Source organism: Podarcis vaucheri (genome assembly GCF_965113315.1).
Source record: "Podarcis vaucheri genome assembly, chromosome: 1".
In the NCBI taxonomy this organism is placed as follows: Eukaryota; Metazoa; Chordata; class Lepidosauria; order Squamata; family Lacertidae; genus Podarcis; species Podarcis vaucheri.
Window position 1 is genome coordinate 102474400 of NC_138759.1, and position 15379 is coordinate 102489778.

The window sequence follows — 15379 nt, forward strand, 5'->3', positions numbered from 1 at the left end:
ACACAATTTTAAGAAATCTGAAGTAAAAATGAAAATAAAAGAGTGTTTCTTGATGTGACAACATCAGCTAGAATGTTAATAGGAAAATACTGGAAAATGACTTAATACCAAGGAAAAAATGAATGGCAATTTAAAGTTGTGCAAGTACCTTGCACTAGCCAAAATGACAGAATTAATAAGAGATGCTCAGGCCGAAGGTAAACAAGTACCATTCCACAAACAATGTTTGGTTGTGCTTCGATTAACTTCATAGACATCATGGAGAAACGGATTAAATAAATGAAAACAGATTATTTGTGTCAAAGCCACAAAGAGATGGAAGTCACTAATATAGCAGGGATTCAGACGTGTTTCACAGAACAGAAAGTTGCTGTGGGAGGAAAAAGGGACAAACACTTTGTTATCGGGGTTCACATATCCTGTTAAAAGGGAAAATTATTTCATGTGAGAAGCCTGTCAGGAAATGCTGTTCCTAAAATTCCCATTGAGGGGGGGGATGCTTTGATATTTACCTGTGAAAAGAATTTGGCATGTTAAGATTTGGAACCTGGAAAGCTCTTGACTTTTGATGGGCTAGTTTTTTTTTTTTGGTTTTTTTTTTTGGTAGCCTTTTGTCTTAAGTAGCCCCTGGAGCAAAGACAGATTAAGGGTGATTTCCCTCAATGGTTCCGACTTTTCTTTTACATTTGGAAGAAACCTCCTCTCCCTCCTTACAGTTCCCCCGTCCTCTCTCTCTCTCTCTCTTCTTTAGCTGATCTAGCCTCTGTGCATGTGCAGAGTTCATGTCTCAGCAAACCTTTTGTACTATTGAAAATGTTGCATCCTTTGGCTAAATATCCCTCTGGCCATTCGCGGAACAATCAACCGCTCTCTTATTTATGAGTAAAAATGGCCAGAGTTACAATTCATAGGATTTTTTTTTTTTAACATTCTCAGTCATTTCAGCCTTACCATTTGCAGACAAAAAAATATTATTATTATTATTAATATTATTATTTCCTGCCCTTTATTTACAGGAATGGTCAAGGCTAATTCTACTTGATTATTCATTTGTATGTGCTTAGACTTTGAGTAGACTTTTAAGTCTGATTTTTAAATAGTAGACAAAATGATAAACACTGTAATCACTCAAATGCTTGATATTACCAGTTGGGCTTCACCTCTCACCTTTTAAAACTAAAGAGCAAAGCTAGGCTGAATTTCAACTCCATTACCACACCAGAATTTAAGAATCACCCTCCAATGCTTGCAGACACATGGTCTTCCACACAGCCACAAATTGGGAGAGTTGAAAGGGACCCTGGGGTCATCTAGTCCAACCCTCCAAAATATAGGGTTCACAGCAAGATTTCGCAGCAAGATTTGTACAACAAAGAGGCATACACATTTAAGTACAGATTTTACAGCTGGGAAAGGAAACATCTATACTCCTGAGAGGATCTCTTATAAAGCACAGTTAAAGCAGCCCTAGATTTGATTTTTTTAAAAGGGAATACACAAGTGTTGCCCCCCTTCCCTCTTTGCAGTTTCCTTTAAAGGAAGCTTACTCGGGAGTAAATTTACCTGGCACAGAAGTAAGAAGGGAGAAAACAACTGAAAGAGGCAGAGTGAAACAAGGGGGAGGGGGGGCATTTTCTAACAAAAGAGGCCATGAAGTCTTATAGAGACTGATATCAGGAGCCTTACAATAACTCTTCTGTCCAACCAAATCAAAGTTAAAACTGGACTCAAATATTTTTTCTTAGAATGAACACCATACTTTTATAGGCATACGCTTAATGAAATACATACACTGCATTTTAGCTTGAGAGAGCAGTTGTGCTCAACTAGGCTTTTGCAGCAGAAACATTTGGTTAACTTCTTCCAGAATAGACTGGAGCAGAGGTGTACTCACGAACTCAAAAGTTACCACAAAACATTTACCATTAGACTTAAAATCACCCTCCTCACTTAAAACTAGAAGAAAGAGGTGGGGTAATCCCCCTTTCAGAACACAAGTAGCACGTATACAGGATTTCACCACTTGGGAGGGAAACTCTCTTTTAGAGCCTCTCTCAAATAACAAACATTTGCACACTCCATTCTCCATTTTGTTTTGTCTAAGATTGATAAGGCGCAACATGGCTTCCTTAGATTTAAAATTTTGAAGCAAGCTTGCAATTTAAAACTATGTGCATTTAAGAACAGTCTGTGGATGCCAAGGCCAATGTAAATACAAACCCTTGAAATATTCCTGAATCTTTGAGTACATCTCTTATTCATTTATTTTATTTTTTGTAAGAGAAACTAAAATCTCTAATGCGTGGGCTCTCAGGCTGGGCTGTTATTATATCTACTGCCTTCTGAGCACCATTAAGTTTACAGTTTCATGTTCCAGCTGTAGACTACAGTTTAATAACACAAACTTAACCATTTTCCCCCCTTTATTTTATTTTTTATTTTTTCTCTAATTGGAGATGACAAGCTGGAGGGGCATATTAGAATCCTCTCTGGGGCAAAAAGGCTTCATGGAAGCTTTGTTGCCAGGAGGAGTCCAGCTAGGGTGTTTAGTGAGCTCCCATTCTCTCATATGTTATTATTGGGCTTTTTTTTTTTTTTCGTTAACAAAGTACGCTAAAGACAGAAAGAGTGGAAACACACACACAAGGGAGGAAAGGCAATGGGAAAGAAAGGGTGAACAGAAAAAAAAATCCTTTCAGTACTCGAAGTACCCTTGACTAACACAATTCCTACTTATCTATAAACCACGAATTAATTTCTGAAGATCTCAAACCTGAACCTGAAACAAAACCACGGGTCTCTCAGCCCGGAAACTCAAACCACGGGTCTCTCAGCCCGGAAACTCAAACCACGGGTCCCTCTGCCCGGAATTCCTTTTCCTCAGCGCTGCTTCACAAGACTAGTCCTAGTGTGGGGCCCCACTTCGTGAACCGCCCCTTCTACCCTCCACAACAGCCTCCTGCCTAGCCTTTGAGACTAAGTTTGGGCTCCCTACTGGACGCCTGCACTGTGCAGTGCCAGATTGGGGTCTGAGAAAACAAAGTTTTGAAAGGGGAGCAAACGACCTTGCGTTCTCACATACCCGGGTCATCCCTAACAAAGGTCACCAGGCAGGAGGGGCAGCTTCATTTGCAGAGTTAGGGTAGGTGGAGAGTAAGAGAATACTTGAAAGACTCCTCTGGACGACTCCGAGAGAGGGATGTCAGAGAAACAGTAAAAGAGCCACGCTTTCCCGGACTCAATTCCAAGACGGAAAACGGGGGAGAAAAGGGATAGAGAGATTAAGACGTTCCTGGACGACCCCGGGGGGAACGTCGGAAAACAGCAAAAGGTACCACAATTTCCCCGGCCAAGCACCACGTAAGAATTTGTGGGGAGAGAAAGGGAAAGGTTTTGACGTTCCTAGACGACCCCGAGAGATAACGTCAGACAGAAAAGTTCCGCGATTTCCCTGGCCACCCTCCGAGGGGGAGAATCGGGGGAGAAAAGGAGAGAGAGAGAACGTACCCGGCCGACTCCGAAGGGTAACGTCAGAAATGAAAGAAGGAAAGTCTGGCTGTCGTGGGGACGCTACTTTTCCACCCCCCTCCCAATGTATTTACTTCAAACCATACTCACGTTCGAAGATGTCCCCCCGCAGATCCCGGGATCCTTTTCCCTTAGCCGGCTTTGACCTCGCCTTTGCTCCCCTGGTTGAGCTTTTGGTGACGATTGATTACCGCCCGCAAAGAGGAGGCAGGGAGAGGAAGAAGGATCCCTGGGCTAAGGTTGCCCAGTGGCGCCCGATCCCTTCTATCTCCCCTCTCACCTTTACAGGAGAACCAAGTGTCCCTGAGTCTGGGTCGCCAACTGTTAACGGAAAAATCCGAGGGCTCTCTTGGACAAAACAAAGACACCAACCAGGAAAACTTGGAGCAAAACAGCAGCCTGTAGGCTTGGCCTTTATTGAACTGTTGCAACAGGGTATTCCCTTCACTTGCAAGAGAGAGGAAAGACCCAGAACAATGGGCTGCAAGACCTTATAAAAACTTTTGAAATTCCCCTCCTCTAGGTCAAGCCCACCCCCAGAAACATCATGCATACATAACAGAAAGGAGGGGTTGACATGATGCATACATTACAGAAGGGGTTGACATCATGCATACATTACAGAAAGGAGGGGTTGAGGGAGGAGTTGTGGTGGTAACCTGAGTGTCCTGTCACCCAGCTGGTTCCTCCTTTCCCCCTCCCCATGAGTACTTTCCAGGTGACAATGGGGAGTTTGCAGTTTCCTGCCCCCAGAGGGAAGATCTGATCATTGTCCTTTGTTTCAGCCTGTGGTGAATCCACTGTTCTTTGTGATTTTGATTGTCTTCTGTCTGGGATTATCAGGGTTGACATAGCAACTGGGCAGGGCTCCTGTGGATGTGCTGGGATGGTGAAGGGATTATGGCTGACCAGAAACCAAGCACCCCCCTTTGATAGTCCTTGTCACATGGAGTAAAAAATGGAACAGTGCAAATCCGATGTATGGTTGATTTTCTATGAATTTATAACAGAAATGTGGCGTATGTAGTGTGTGAGTGTGAGTGTGTGTGAAGTTTGTGCAAACAGAATGATTGGGGTGGGGGGGGGGGTTCCTGCTACAGTTGGAATCTCCTTAAGCATTAAATCAAAGATTTGGGGAATGAAATTAAAATGCAGTTTAAGCATATGGAGGTTTTAGGTTTGTTGTACAGTGGTACCTCTGGTTACGTACTTAATTCGTTCTGGACGTCCGTTCTTAAACTGAAACTGTTCTTAACCTAAAGCACCACTTTAGCTAATGGGGCCTCCTGCTGCCGCCACCGCACGATTTCTGTTCTCATCCTAAGTTCTTAACCCAAGGTACTATTTCTGGGTTAGCGGAGTCTGTAACATGAAGCGTATGTAACCTGAAGCGTATGTAACCCGAGGTACCACTGTATTGTGCTGTGTGAGATAGGAGCAGGTCTGCTGACAAGTATGCTCGAGTTCCAGATTGAAGTGGGGGTGAAAAGAGGTCAAAGTCCAAAAAGTAGAAAGGAAAAGCAAACAGAGGAGATAGTAAGGGGAGGGAAATGTGTGTGGTTACGGTGCAAAGGGGAAAAGAGAATGAATCTGTAAGAAGTAACATTGTTAGCTGAAGGTAAGCAAAATCTGTTTCAGAGGGACACAGCACACATTAATTTTCATCTAATTTAAGATTACTAGAAGAATCAGTGGTTTAGTAAAATTGATATTATTCTTGGTGCCAATTGCAAAAGGTCTTGTAACTAGTAGTAGTCACAGTATTTAATTAATGCAAGGGAAAGTTATTCATTGTTATAAAATCTAGTGTGTAATCTAGCCAAAGCTAGGCATTTTAAAGTAATATCAATAGTGGTGTAGAAATGCATGTATACTTCAATCTCCCACTGAAATGAAAGGACGACTTAAAAGTGCTTAACTTTTGACTTGGGTCACTACCCTAATTGTTATTCTACAAGTAAAATATATTTTCCTTATTGGTTTCCTAAAGTTTAGGCTTTAGTTGTTGTTGTTGTTTAGTCGTTTAGTTGTGTCCGACTCTTCGTGACCCCATGGAAAAGAGCACGCCAGGCACTCCTGTCTTCCATTGCCTCCTGCAGTTTGGTCAAACTCAACCCATAGTATTTAATTGATTTTCATTTTCCTCTTAGATACAGGACTTGTGCATTTACTGCTCTATTTATGTCAAAATTTAATATAACTTAAGTATCCAGATTTAATGAAAATCACTGTTCAGGCACATCAACTGCCCTAGAGATGCAGAAGTATTTAAAAAACAAAAAACCCAGAATGCTGGCTGACTGTTGATCTGTTGATAAGAGGATAACTGGAAAACCATGGGATAGGGATCAAATGCAATATGCTCAGACAACATGGTTGGCCGACTGGTACAATGCAATATTTTTTTCCTGCAAGCACCAGTTGTAATCTGGGCCTAGCTGGTACCTATTAGGTCTGTTCTTATTTTAGGCACAAAAAGAAAATGAATTAATACTGTTTCTCTCTCACACTCTCTCCAAACTATAATTCTGTGGAAGAACCACATTATCTGGTTCTTCATCTCTAGTGATAAGATGCCATTTAGCTCCTAGCTTTCATATCTCAGTTTCTAACACTGGTTAGGCTGAGAGGCATTGACTGGCTCAAGGTTACCCATTGAGCTTCATGGCCAACTTGGGTGATTTGAGCCCTGGTTTCCCAAGTCCTAGTCTGATATTCTAACCACTGTACCATACTAGCTCTCATGATGTGAATGAAACTGCCTCATATTGAATATTTGTATGATTTTTGTACAATTGTTGGGTATGAGGGAAATGCATTTAAATCTTGTATGTGCCAGCTCCATCCCATTGTCATATGGTTCTGAATAGCTGGATCAGTGTTTTGGCCCATGGCGCACAATGGCCTTATTCACACATAGCACTATGCCAGACTATGTCCTACCAAAAACAAGCACAATGGAGAAAATTTCAGCTGCTTCATTCTTTCCCCACTTCTGCTGTTTCCATACTACTCAGAGCTAAGTCATGATTTGGCTTAGCATTATCCTAACCCAGACTTATGGTTTGTTTCCCTCCAACAAACCACAAGTAGTTAACCAAGAGCAAATCTTAGCTACAGCATGGTTTGTTTGAAGCTAGACAAACCACTAGCCCAGGTTTGCACATAGCACTGAGCCTTACCATGGCCTAGCTTCTGGTAGTGCAGCAGGAGCAGGGGAGAAGCAAAGTGGCTGTGACTTTCTCTTTCTGTACCAGCACACTTGCTTGCTTGTGGTAATCTATTGTTTGGCTTAGTGTTAGGTGCAAAACAGGCCCATTGATCAGTTTTCCAGATGCTGAGTTCTATTGTGTCTGATAGTACAAATGTGGCTGTATTTTGAAGCATTCTGTGGGCAACACGAGCAATGATGGAGGAAGAATAACTCTCTTGCTCAATTGTGGAACTTAGGTGAATAGCAAATTATGTTTTGAAGGTGACCAAGTGGTGCTCTTCTATTAATTAGGATAAGTAATTAATTAGTAATCAGTATTTACTTTAATTAGTAGCAAATGGATTCTGTGCTGCAGAAAAAGCTTGTTTCATAGTGGATGTAGACTGATTCATCACCTACCACCAAATAAATGGCTAATTCATTATTTGCATTAATCAATGGAAGTGGCTAAGTTTTGAATAAACCTTTTGAAAGCCACTATCTGGCCACTTTCCACATAAAAATGGCTTTTCATTAGGGCCTCAAATTTGAGAATGCAGAAATATGTAAAAGAAAATATTTGTATTGTAGTTTTTGTTTGATCTTTTTTTTTAACTGAAACATGAAGGTAGTGAAGACACTATGAGTGGTGACCACTTTGAATGCTCAGGTTGCCAGATTTGTGCTCAACACAATTTTAGTCAACTAGAATGTTGTCTGAGTTAAGACAAGTGGAATCAGGATTAGACTGGAAATAGAAAATAGGAAGGCAAGAGTATACAATAATGAGGCCTGGGGAGATGCTGAAACTAAATAAAACTAAATAAAAAATACTACAGAAACAATTTTGAATATGTGGTTGTGTTTTTCACTTTCAGTAGGGATCTCATCTGTACCTTGCATTGAGCTTCTTTCTGCCACACAGAATCACACTAGTTCATCAAGATGTGTTTTCCAGTGATGCAGACAATCTGATAAATGCAGATGGAGGCCAGAAACTGAATCTGGCTCTATAGGAAATCTTGGTGTCAGTGAAAAGGAATTTTAGGGGACAACTGTTTAGATTTTATATCCTTGTGGTTTGTGACAAAACAGCTTTTCTCCGGCAGAGGCCTATTCTATTTCTTTAGTGCCTAGTCTGCCTATTCCAGTCGTGCCTCCCAAGCTAAAAACTTACACATCCACATCAAGAAGCTAAAGGAGCCAAAAGATTGCTCAGGCTTGAAAATGCAAGTTTAAATGTGGCAATGCACCTGCCATTTTCAGGAGCACAGATTGTAGAAACAATAATGCTGCCTGCGGCTTTCTGATTCTGCAAGTTTGAATGACACTATAGAATTTGTTACTGCTATTGGAGCAGTGGTAGAAAACAGAAGTTGCTGATGTAGCTCTATAGAGAAAGCATTGTATTTAAAACTAATGGCTTTAGGGCTACAGCAATATGCTGCCTTGAAAAATGCTGGAATTGAGAACTTCCCACTCTTTCCTTACACTCCCAAGTATTTCACTTTTTACAGCTGGAAGGCTGTACCTCAGCAGACATAGCTATAATCTTTGCATCAGACACTAGCCAATATGCACGGCACAGAATCTAAACGAAAATATTTTCTCCCTTTTCATTTTTAGAGTGAGAAATGGATCTGTCTTCTTATGCCTCGCCGGCAGCCATTATAGAAACCGTTGCGTCACAGCTAGCATGCAGTCCAGTGGATAAGGAAGTTGCTGTTCAGTTAGATGAAGAAGATGAACTAAAACACCTGCGTGCATGTTTTCATATTCCCAGAGTGAAGGATCTGCCTCCAAGTAAGAACCACAGTTATACCAAGGTGGCTTTGTATCTCCTTGCACATGTTTATTGCAAATCTGCAGGAAGCCTAGCTGCCTAAAGGATAAATGGAGCGATTGGCGCCACATCTTTGATCACAGCATGTCCCCTGCGTTGTAAAATCAGCACCTCAAGTTGAGTGCCTTATATGCTCTCATTCCCATTCTGATTAGAATGGAAGATTACAATACAGCACTTATGCTGTGCTTAGGCTGTCACTCAGTTTCTTTCAACAATATAGTGACTGATTGAAAATTATAGGCAGGAGTGTTTTTTAATGGATTTGAGCTACTTTGCCTCCAGGTGCTTATTGCCAAAAGAAGCTACTACTTTGGGCGTTCAGGAAAGTTTTGCACTATCAGTTTTTTATGGTTGATTGGAATCCACTGGGGAGGCCTCCTGCACAAACCTCATTTGGAAGGAGCAGGAACAACACACTTGGCAGGAGGGTTGCGTGTGTGGTTATTGTGGCACTACAAGAGGCTTTCTGAATACTTATACCAGGTATAAGGGTTACAATGTTGTTTGAGTTGATAAATAAATTAATTGACAAAATATTCTGATCAGTTAAACCAATGTCCCTGATTAATTGGACAGCAGGTTTTAATGTCACAGCAATCACCATCTCATGACACGCTGCTTTTGTTATACACAGGTGAGAATGCTGCTTCTGAGATAGCTAATGCTGCTAGTGTTGCATATATTGCCTAAATTCAAATTTGAACTACCGTATTTTTCATCTATAAGAAAGCCTCCATGTATAAGATGTCCCCTATTTTGGGGCACTCAAGATTTAAGAAAATGGGGGGAGACGGCTCCGTGTATAAGATGCCCCCTAATTTTTGACATTATTTTTAAAGGGATAAGCCTAGTCTTATACATGGAAAAAATATGTGTTAGGGTTGGGCGATATTTCAATGTATTGCCCAAATCCAGTTTGAAGTCCATATCTTGATATTGGTTTCATGTTTTTTTACCTGGCAATATATCACAAATCATGCGGGGTGTGCGTGTGCAAGCTATGCAAAAATCACAATGTGGGGAAAAACTCTGAAGCCAGCCAAAGCCTCTCTATATAGTAGCTCCATTCTTATTTTAGACATTGTGATATATCGGTATATTGTGATGTTTAGCTGGTGATATATTGCAGTGCTGAAAACCAGGTTATGCCCCTGTCGTAATATGTGTGTGTATGATAGGTTTTCAAGTAATATATTAAAACACATATAATTCATTGGCTAAGATTTCTTTATTCAGGTTGCAACTCTTCTTGTTTTAGGAGATGTGCTTCTGATGTGAAAAAGTAGCAATGGGAAGCCAATTCAACATAATACAATGAAATCTTTTTTTAAAAAAAAAAACATGCAAGAAAGGAAGGAAGGAAGGAAGGAAAAGGGGAGAGGAATATATTGAATAATTTTATAGCCAATTCATGACCCGAAATATGAACCATGTCTCCTTAACTCTGTTCCATTACATTCAATAGGAGTAGATTTATGAGATTTCAGGTGCAAAGTCCAAGGATGTGTAGGGGACTTCACCACATCTGGGACTGCAGCAGGAAAATGGGTTTTCCCTCATCTTTTATTTCTACCCAGAATCCATAGGCTGAACTACCTGCTTTGGCAGCAGGGGATTGTACTGAATGATAACTCTGTCAGTTCATGTGATCTCTGGCTCCTAAACCAGCCCAGCCCTGGCTTAGAGACAGCCATGGGGAATTTCTGAGCCTGGGATGGGCAACCCCCCTGCAAGCTTTGCTGGCCTCAAGAGCTATCCTGGCCCTACAAAGCACATGTCAGCCAGGGAAGCCAACAATTTTTGTGTGTCAGATTTTAATTTGAGCCAGAGAAGAATTCAGGGGCTTGTAAAGCTTATCTTTGCTTTGAGTTCAGTTTTAACAAGTCCCTAAAGTTATTCTGCTGTGCCTGGAAAAGGAAAACTTCACTAGAATATCTGTTAAAAAGTAATGAAGTTTATGGTGATAAAGTTTTAAAGGTTTTTAAGCTAAAGGTTCTTGAGCCAAAAGTAAATCTGGCCAAGGAATCTATAATGAATGCTCCCTTTCTCTTTTTAAAGAATTCTTCAGATTCCCCATTTATGAACTATTTTCAAATCAGTGTTTTCTCAGTTATTTTTTCAGAATTATTCACTAACTGATATATAAATAGCAATTGAAAGATCTTATTTTCCATTCTGCCTTTGAAATACCTTTTAAATAATTCTTATTAATGATTTTGGCAGGCAGTCTAGTTTGGGAATAGATAGCTACTGAAAATGTAAAAAACATACATAATATACAAAGTCACATGACATTTATCCAGTCTCCTAATTGAAGGTTGATATTCAGGGGTGGGGAGGGAGGTCTGTCCCAAACACTCAAATATACATTTGCAACCCTTCTTTATGAGCATTCTGCAGTGTTTATTTCATAATTAAGCAAGCAGACTGGCTAGAAATCCCCACTTTTCATCCTTGTGTTTGTGACAGCTAATCAATTTTGTGGTAATTTTCTTAGTCTGAAGTCCAAAATAAGCACTGTGGAGCAACTCTGAATTCATGTTGTGGTTGTGAGTGTGGATTGCGAATCCTGGGAACTTCTCTCTCTGTGTAAGCGTGTAAAATATTCTCTCTCTATATTTGTTCACCTGATTTCCCATGTGTTTTTTTAAAAATGTGGGATCAAGGTGTGAGTGTTCAGGATACTGGTGATTTTCTTTTTAAACAACAATCTACTAAACCAGAACATTGAATTGTACAACAGATCTATGCAGCTTGGTGTTACTGCCTATGAAAGTGTTGTCTGCTGTGTTTAAAGATATCAAGATCTGACCTTTATTCTGAAGCATGTGTTTTTTGGAAAAAAAACATACACCATCCTAATATCTTTAATGTGGTTAAAATAGAACCATCATTTACAGAAAGTAATCCTTTCTGGGGGTGTTTTTTTTTTGTTTGTTTTTTTTTGTTAGTCTACCATAAATTAGATAATTAGGCAGCTTAATTGATTGGACATCTTTAATGGCTTTGTGTTAGCTTACCACTGGCACTTAGCAAAACACCAGTCTAAGGCTTCCAGTCATTTAGCAGGCTAAGAAAGATGAACAGAATATATAATAATGGAAGATCTTGAAATTGTTGTATAATCCGTGAAACTAATCGATACATCAAAAAGGCCAGAAAGATGATGATTTCAGGTAAGATAATAAGGAGATAAGAAGAGCCTGCTGGGTCGGGCCAGTGACCCCTCTAGTCCAGCATCCCGTTCTGTGAGGGGATGATTAGCTGCTTGTGCGTAAAATCGTGGTCCCTCAGAGTTTGTGCCACTCCACAAACCTCTGTGTGTGACAGAGCTCCTCAGACATGTCTGCCCTAGTCACTTGCAGATTCCGACAGTGGCTGTTTTCGGAAGCGCTTCCAGCATAGAAGCTCCTTAACGGAAACACGTCTTCTGGACTCACGACGTGGCAGCTTCCGGCGAGGAATGGGTCTCCCTATGGGAGCTTCTGACACCTCCCCACTGTTCTCGCTGGACGTGTCCCGGAGCCCTTCCTCTTGCTCGCGTTCCCTCAGAGATCCTCCCCCTTCCCTGCTAGTTCCTGCTTTAGCTGCTGCATCTCTCTCCGCATTCATGAGACCTTCCTCCAGAGACCCATCTCTCCCCTGCTGGTCCCTGCTTTCGCTGCTGAGTCCCTCCCAGCCTCCACGAGCCCTCTCCCCACCTGTTCCTCCAATGGCAGTTCCCTGACACGTTCTCACAGTGGCCAAAGCTGTGCAAAACCTGCAAGCAGGATTCGCGCACAAGAGCACGCTTCCCTCCTTTGGTTTACAGCAACTAGAGCTCAAAACTTTGTAGCTTTCTATTTATTTGTTTACATGATTTGTATCCTGCAGCTTCTGCATAAATTTATGCTCCTTGGGTGGCTAACAAGATAGTTAAGAAACAAAAAAGTACAGTTAACAATAAAAATCATCTTTTTAAAGAAACCAACCAACCAAAAAAAGCAATAGTCTGTTCAAATAGACAGCAAAATCAAACTGCTCTGAGGGTGCCTTCACAGTGTCATTATTTTGCAGGAAAGATTCAGTCGCTTACCAGATCTTTATTTCTGCACTTTTAAAGCCCCCACATAAACCTTCTGCCCTAGCCAACACAAGCAGATGGGCTTGGGCTGTGGCAGTGGCTACGTCACTCCGTTTGGCCCTGCTGCTTTCCAGCTGGAAGTTAAGATTGCTCCCTTTACCTATCACTAATGCCAGTTACAGATCTAAATAATAGTTGGGGTAAACATAAATTTACATGGTGTGTACAAGCATGAGTGATCTTGCTTGACATTTATCTGTGCACCAAATGGATCTTGGATGTCTCACTCATGAAGCTAAAAGAGATAATCCAAGTTCTTTATATATTTACATAAAACATTGTACAGCATTGTCTTGCAAGCAGGGTAGAGCAAATCCTATGAAGCAGGTATGCCATTTAAAAGGGGGAGGGTAGAAGCTTATAAACTATATATTAATCTTGTCAAAACTGAGTTTTAGTAACAGCTTGTTTTACGTAGTCATGACATAAATCAAGTGAGAAGCTGCCAAAGGGTTTTTTTGCATTCCACTTCTTTCTGCAGTTTATGGTGGCAGAGATTTAGCCATTGTAAACAAGAAATGTGCAAGGGAAAATACAACAGACCTATTTTCAAAATGTTCTGTCCAGTACTTGTTAAAGCACTTGATTGCCACATATTTTGTCTGCCTTCACATCATTTGTGTAAATAAAAAAATTAATCAAGACACCCGGATGTAGATATGCTTCTGTATGTTGAAACAGATTTCTACATTTAGATACCTTGCAGTTTGTCTCAATTTGTGCAGAAGTGACATACATACAGACAAACATACATCTTGTCCTTGAATCTCAGTGTTCAAACTCCAGTAGTATCATTTCAACTTCTTCTAAGCAGGTAATAAGCAACCTTTGTTTAATTGGCAGGGAGAGGGTGGTAGGGAGGGTTTTCCTTTAAAATAGTTTTTCGTAATGTTGCTTTGAGTCACTGAAGTTTAATGTAAACATGAGTCAACAATAAGTTATTGTACCAAATGTCATATTGGAATTGTATTAAAAGGAACAGATTCAGAATGAAACCAGTCTCCATATTTCCAGCTAGACAGTCTTGATTGGTAAGTGTCAGGGACTGGGCAGAGGAGGAATAATGGAGACCACCTCCCCATCCTGACCCTTCCAGGGAGGAGGAAGAGGAAGACAGTATGGATTAACAACAGGGGTTTGAAGTAGGTCACAGCTCTCCTGGCTCCAAGGGGGATTTTATACTCTTTACCGATAGAACTTTAATCTTTTACAAAAGGCTTTCCAAGACTTCAGCTTACAGACTCCTTGCCTCAGACTATTTACAAATAGGGAAGGCGGACTTCCTGTTTTGAACCTCCCCGTTTCGATGCCAAATTAAATGTTTAAAATCCGATTCTCCCGTATCAGCTCTACTCACGGGTAATTACTTTGGAGTAAAATTGTCCACAGGAAAAAGTCAGTGCTCTCCGGCAACAGCTATGCGGCTTCGCTCCGTGGAAGAAGCAGACGATTCGAAGCACTGCCCCACTCAGCCCACGTCGCTCCGGGTCCCTGAAATTGGGTTCCCCCGCGAGTAGGGGAGGTGCAAAAGGTGCCCGCCGAATCCCACGTTCACAGGCTTCTCCCGTCAGTGATTTTTACGGGTCTCTGCCTTCGCCGCGGCGGTACAGACCCAACTTCCCATGGGGCAAGTTCCTCCTGATCAGAGGAACTCCGCCATTGCCAGAGGCACCAACCCAGAAGTCCCTAATTTAGCAATATCTGGAGGACCAAAGGTTCCCCACATCTACTCTAACTAATCTTATTTTTCATCTGCTAATCTTTATAGCTTCCCCAGCTTCTTTATTACACTCACACAAACATATACATATTCAAGGTATGATCTCACTCACAAAGTGGACCAAGCAATCAGTGCTGTTTGCCCTCTAGAATTATTAAACCCTATTCACCACTTAGAGGTCACGTCTTCAGAAGAAATATTAGAGGAGCTAATATGAGCACACTGAAGTGCAGACAACAGGAGAAGTAGTACTGCAAAGCAAGGATCTATTTAGTGAAAGTGAGGTGCTGTGAATGATGGACTGTAGTGGCGTTTAGACAGAAAAAATGTAAGTGGAATGGGCAAGCAAAATTGTGTAAATCTGGACTTAAAAGGGTTGAGTCCATCTAAATCGTTGTGCACGTGGAATGATATCTGCAAGTAAAAGGTCACCCCAACATGCTTCTTGTGGATTGTTGTGGAAAACCCAGAGCACATTGTGCATGTGCGTGTGTGTTGTGCGTGTGCACATCTGCACCGGAGGGGGAGAGGGAGGGAAAGTTCTGTTACGCTCATGGAAATGGATCCGTGCTACAGTAATTTGGTTGGATACCACACCCAGTTAAGAAAATATCAGTAAGTAGCAATCTAGTATTGTGCGCCAATGATCAGGAACAATGGTTTTGTATATTTAAAAACCTTTAAAACTGCCTTATATATTAAGCTCTAAGTGGTATAGAAGGAGCAGATGAAAACATACCTTAACATTGCCTGTTCTAATGCTTGACTGGATTTCAATGAATTCTTCTGAAAATTGCTCAAAGATGATGATGATGATAATAATAATAATAATAATAATAATAATAATAATAATAATAATTGTGGGGGAGGAAGGGAAAGGAGAATGTTAGCCGCTTTGAGACTCCTGAAGGGGAGTGAAAGGCGGGATATCAAATCCAAACTCTTCTTCTTCTTCTTCTTCTTCTTCTT

General features: G+C 41.0%; 1 protein-coding gene across 5 annotated transcripts in view; it reads left to right on the forward strand.

The window, feature by feature from the left end:
* The window catches only part of KYNU (kynureninase), a 91937-nt gene that overhangs the window by 6888 nt on the left and 69670 nt on the right, over nucleotides 1-15379 (forward strand). For 3 of the 5 annotated variants that reach the window (XM_082198998.1, XM_082198997.1, XM_082198995.1), the window contains exon 2: nucleotides 8348-8524. In XM_082198998.1, coding sequence (XP_082055124.1) covers nucleotides 8356-8524 — 169 coding nt within the window. In that variant the 5' untranslated portion in view covers nucleotides 8348-8355. Of the gene's footprint in view, nucleotides 1-5036; nucleotides 5147-8347; nucleotides 8525-15379 lie in introns of those variants that run through there. The other 2 variants (XM_082198996.1, XM_082198999.1) reach the window with 2 other exon arrangements.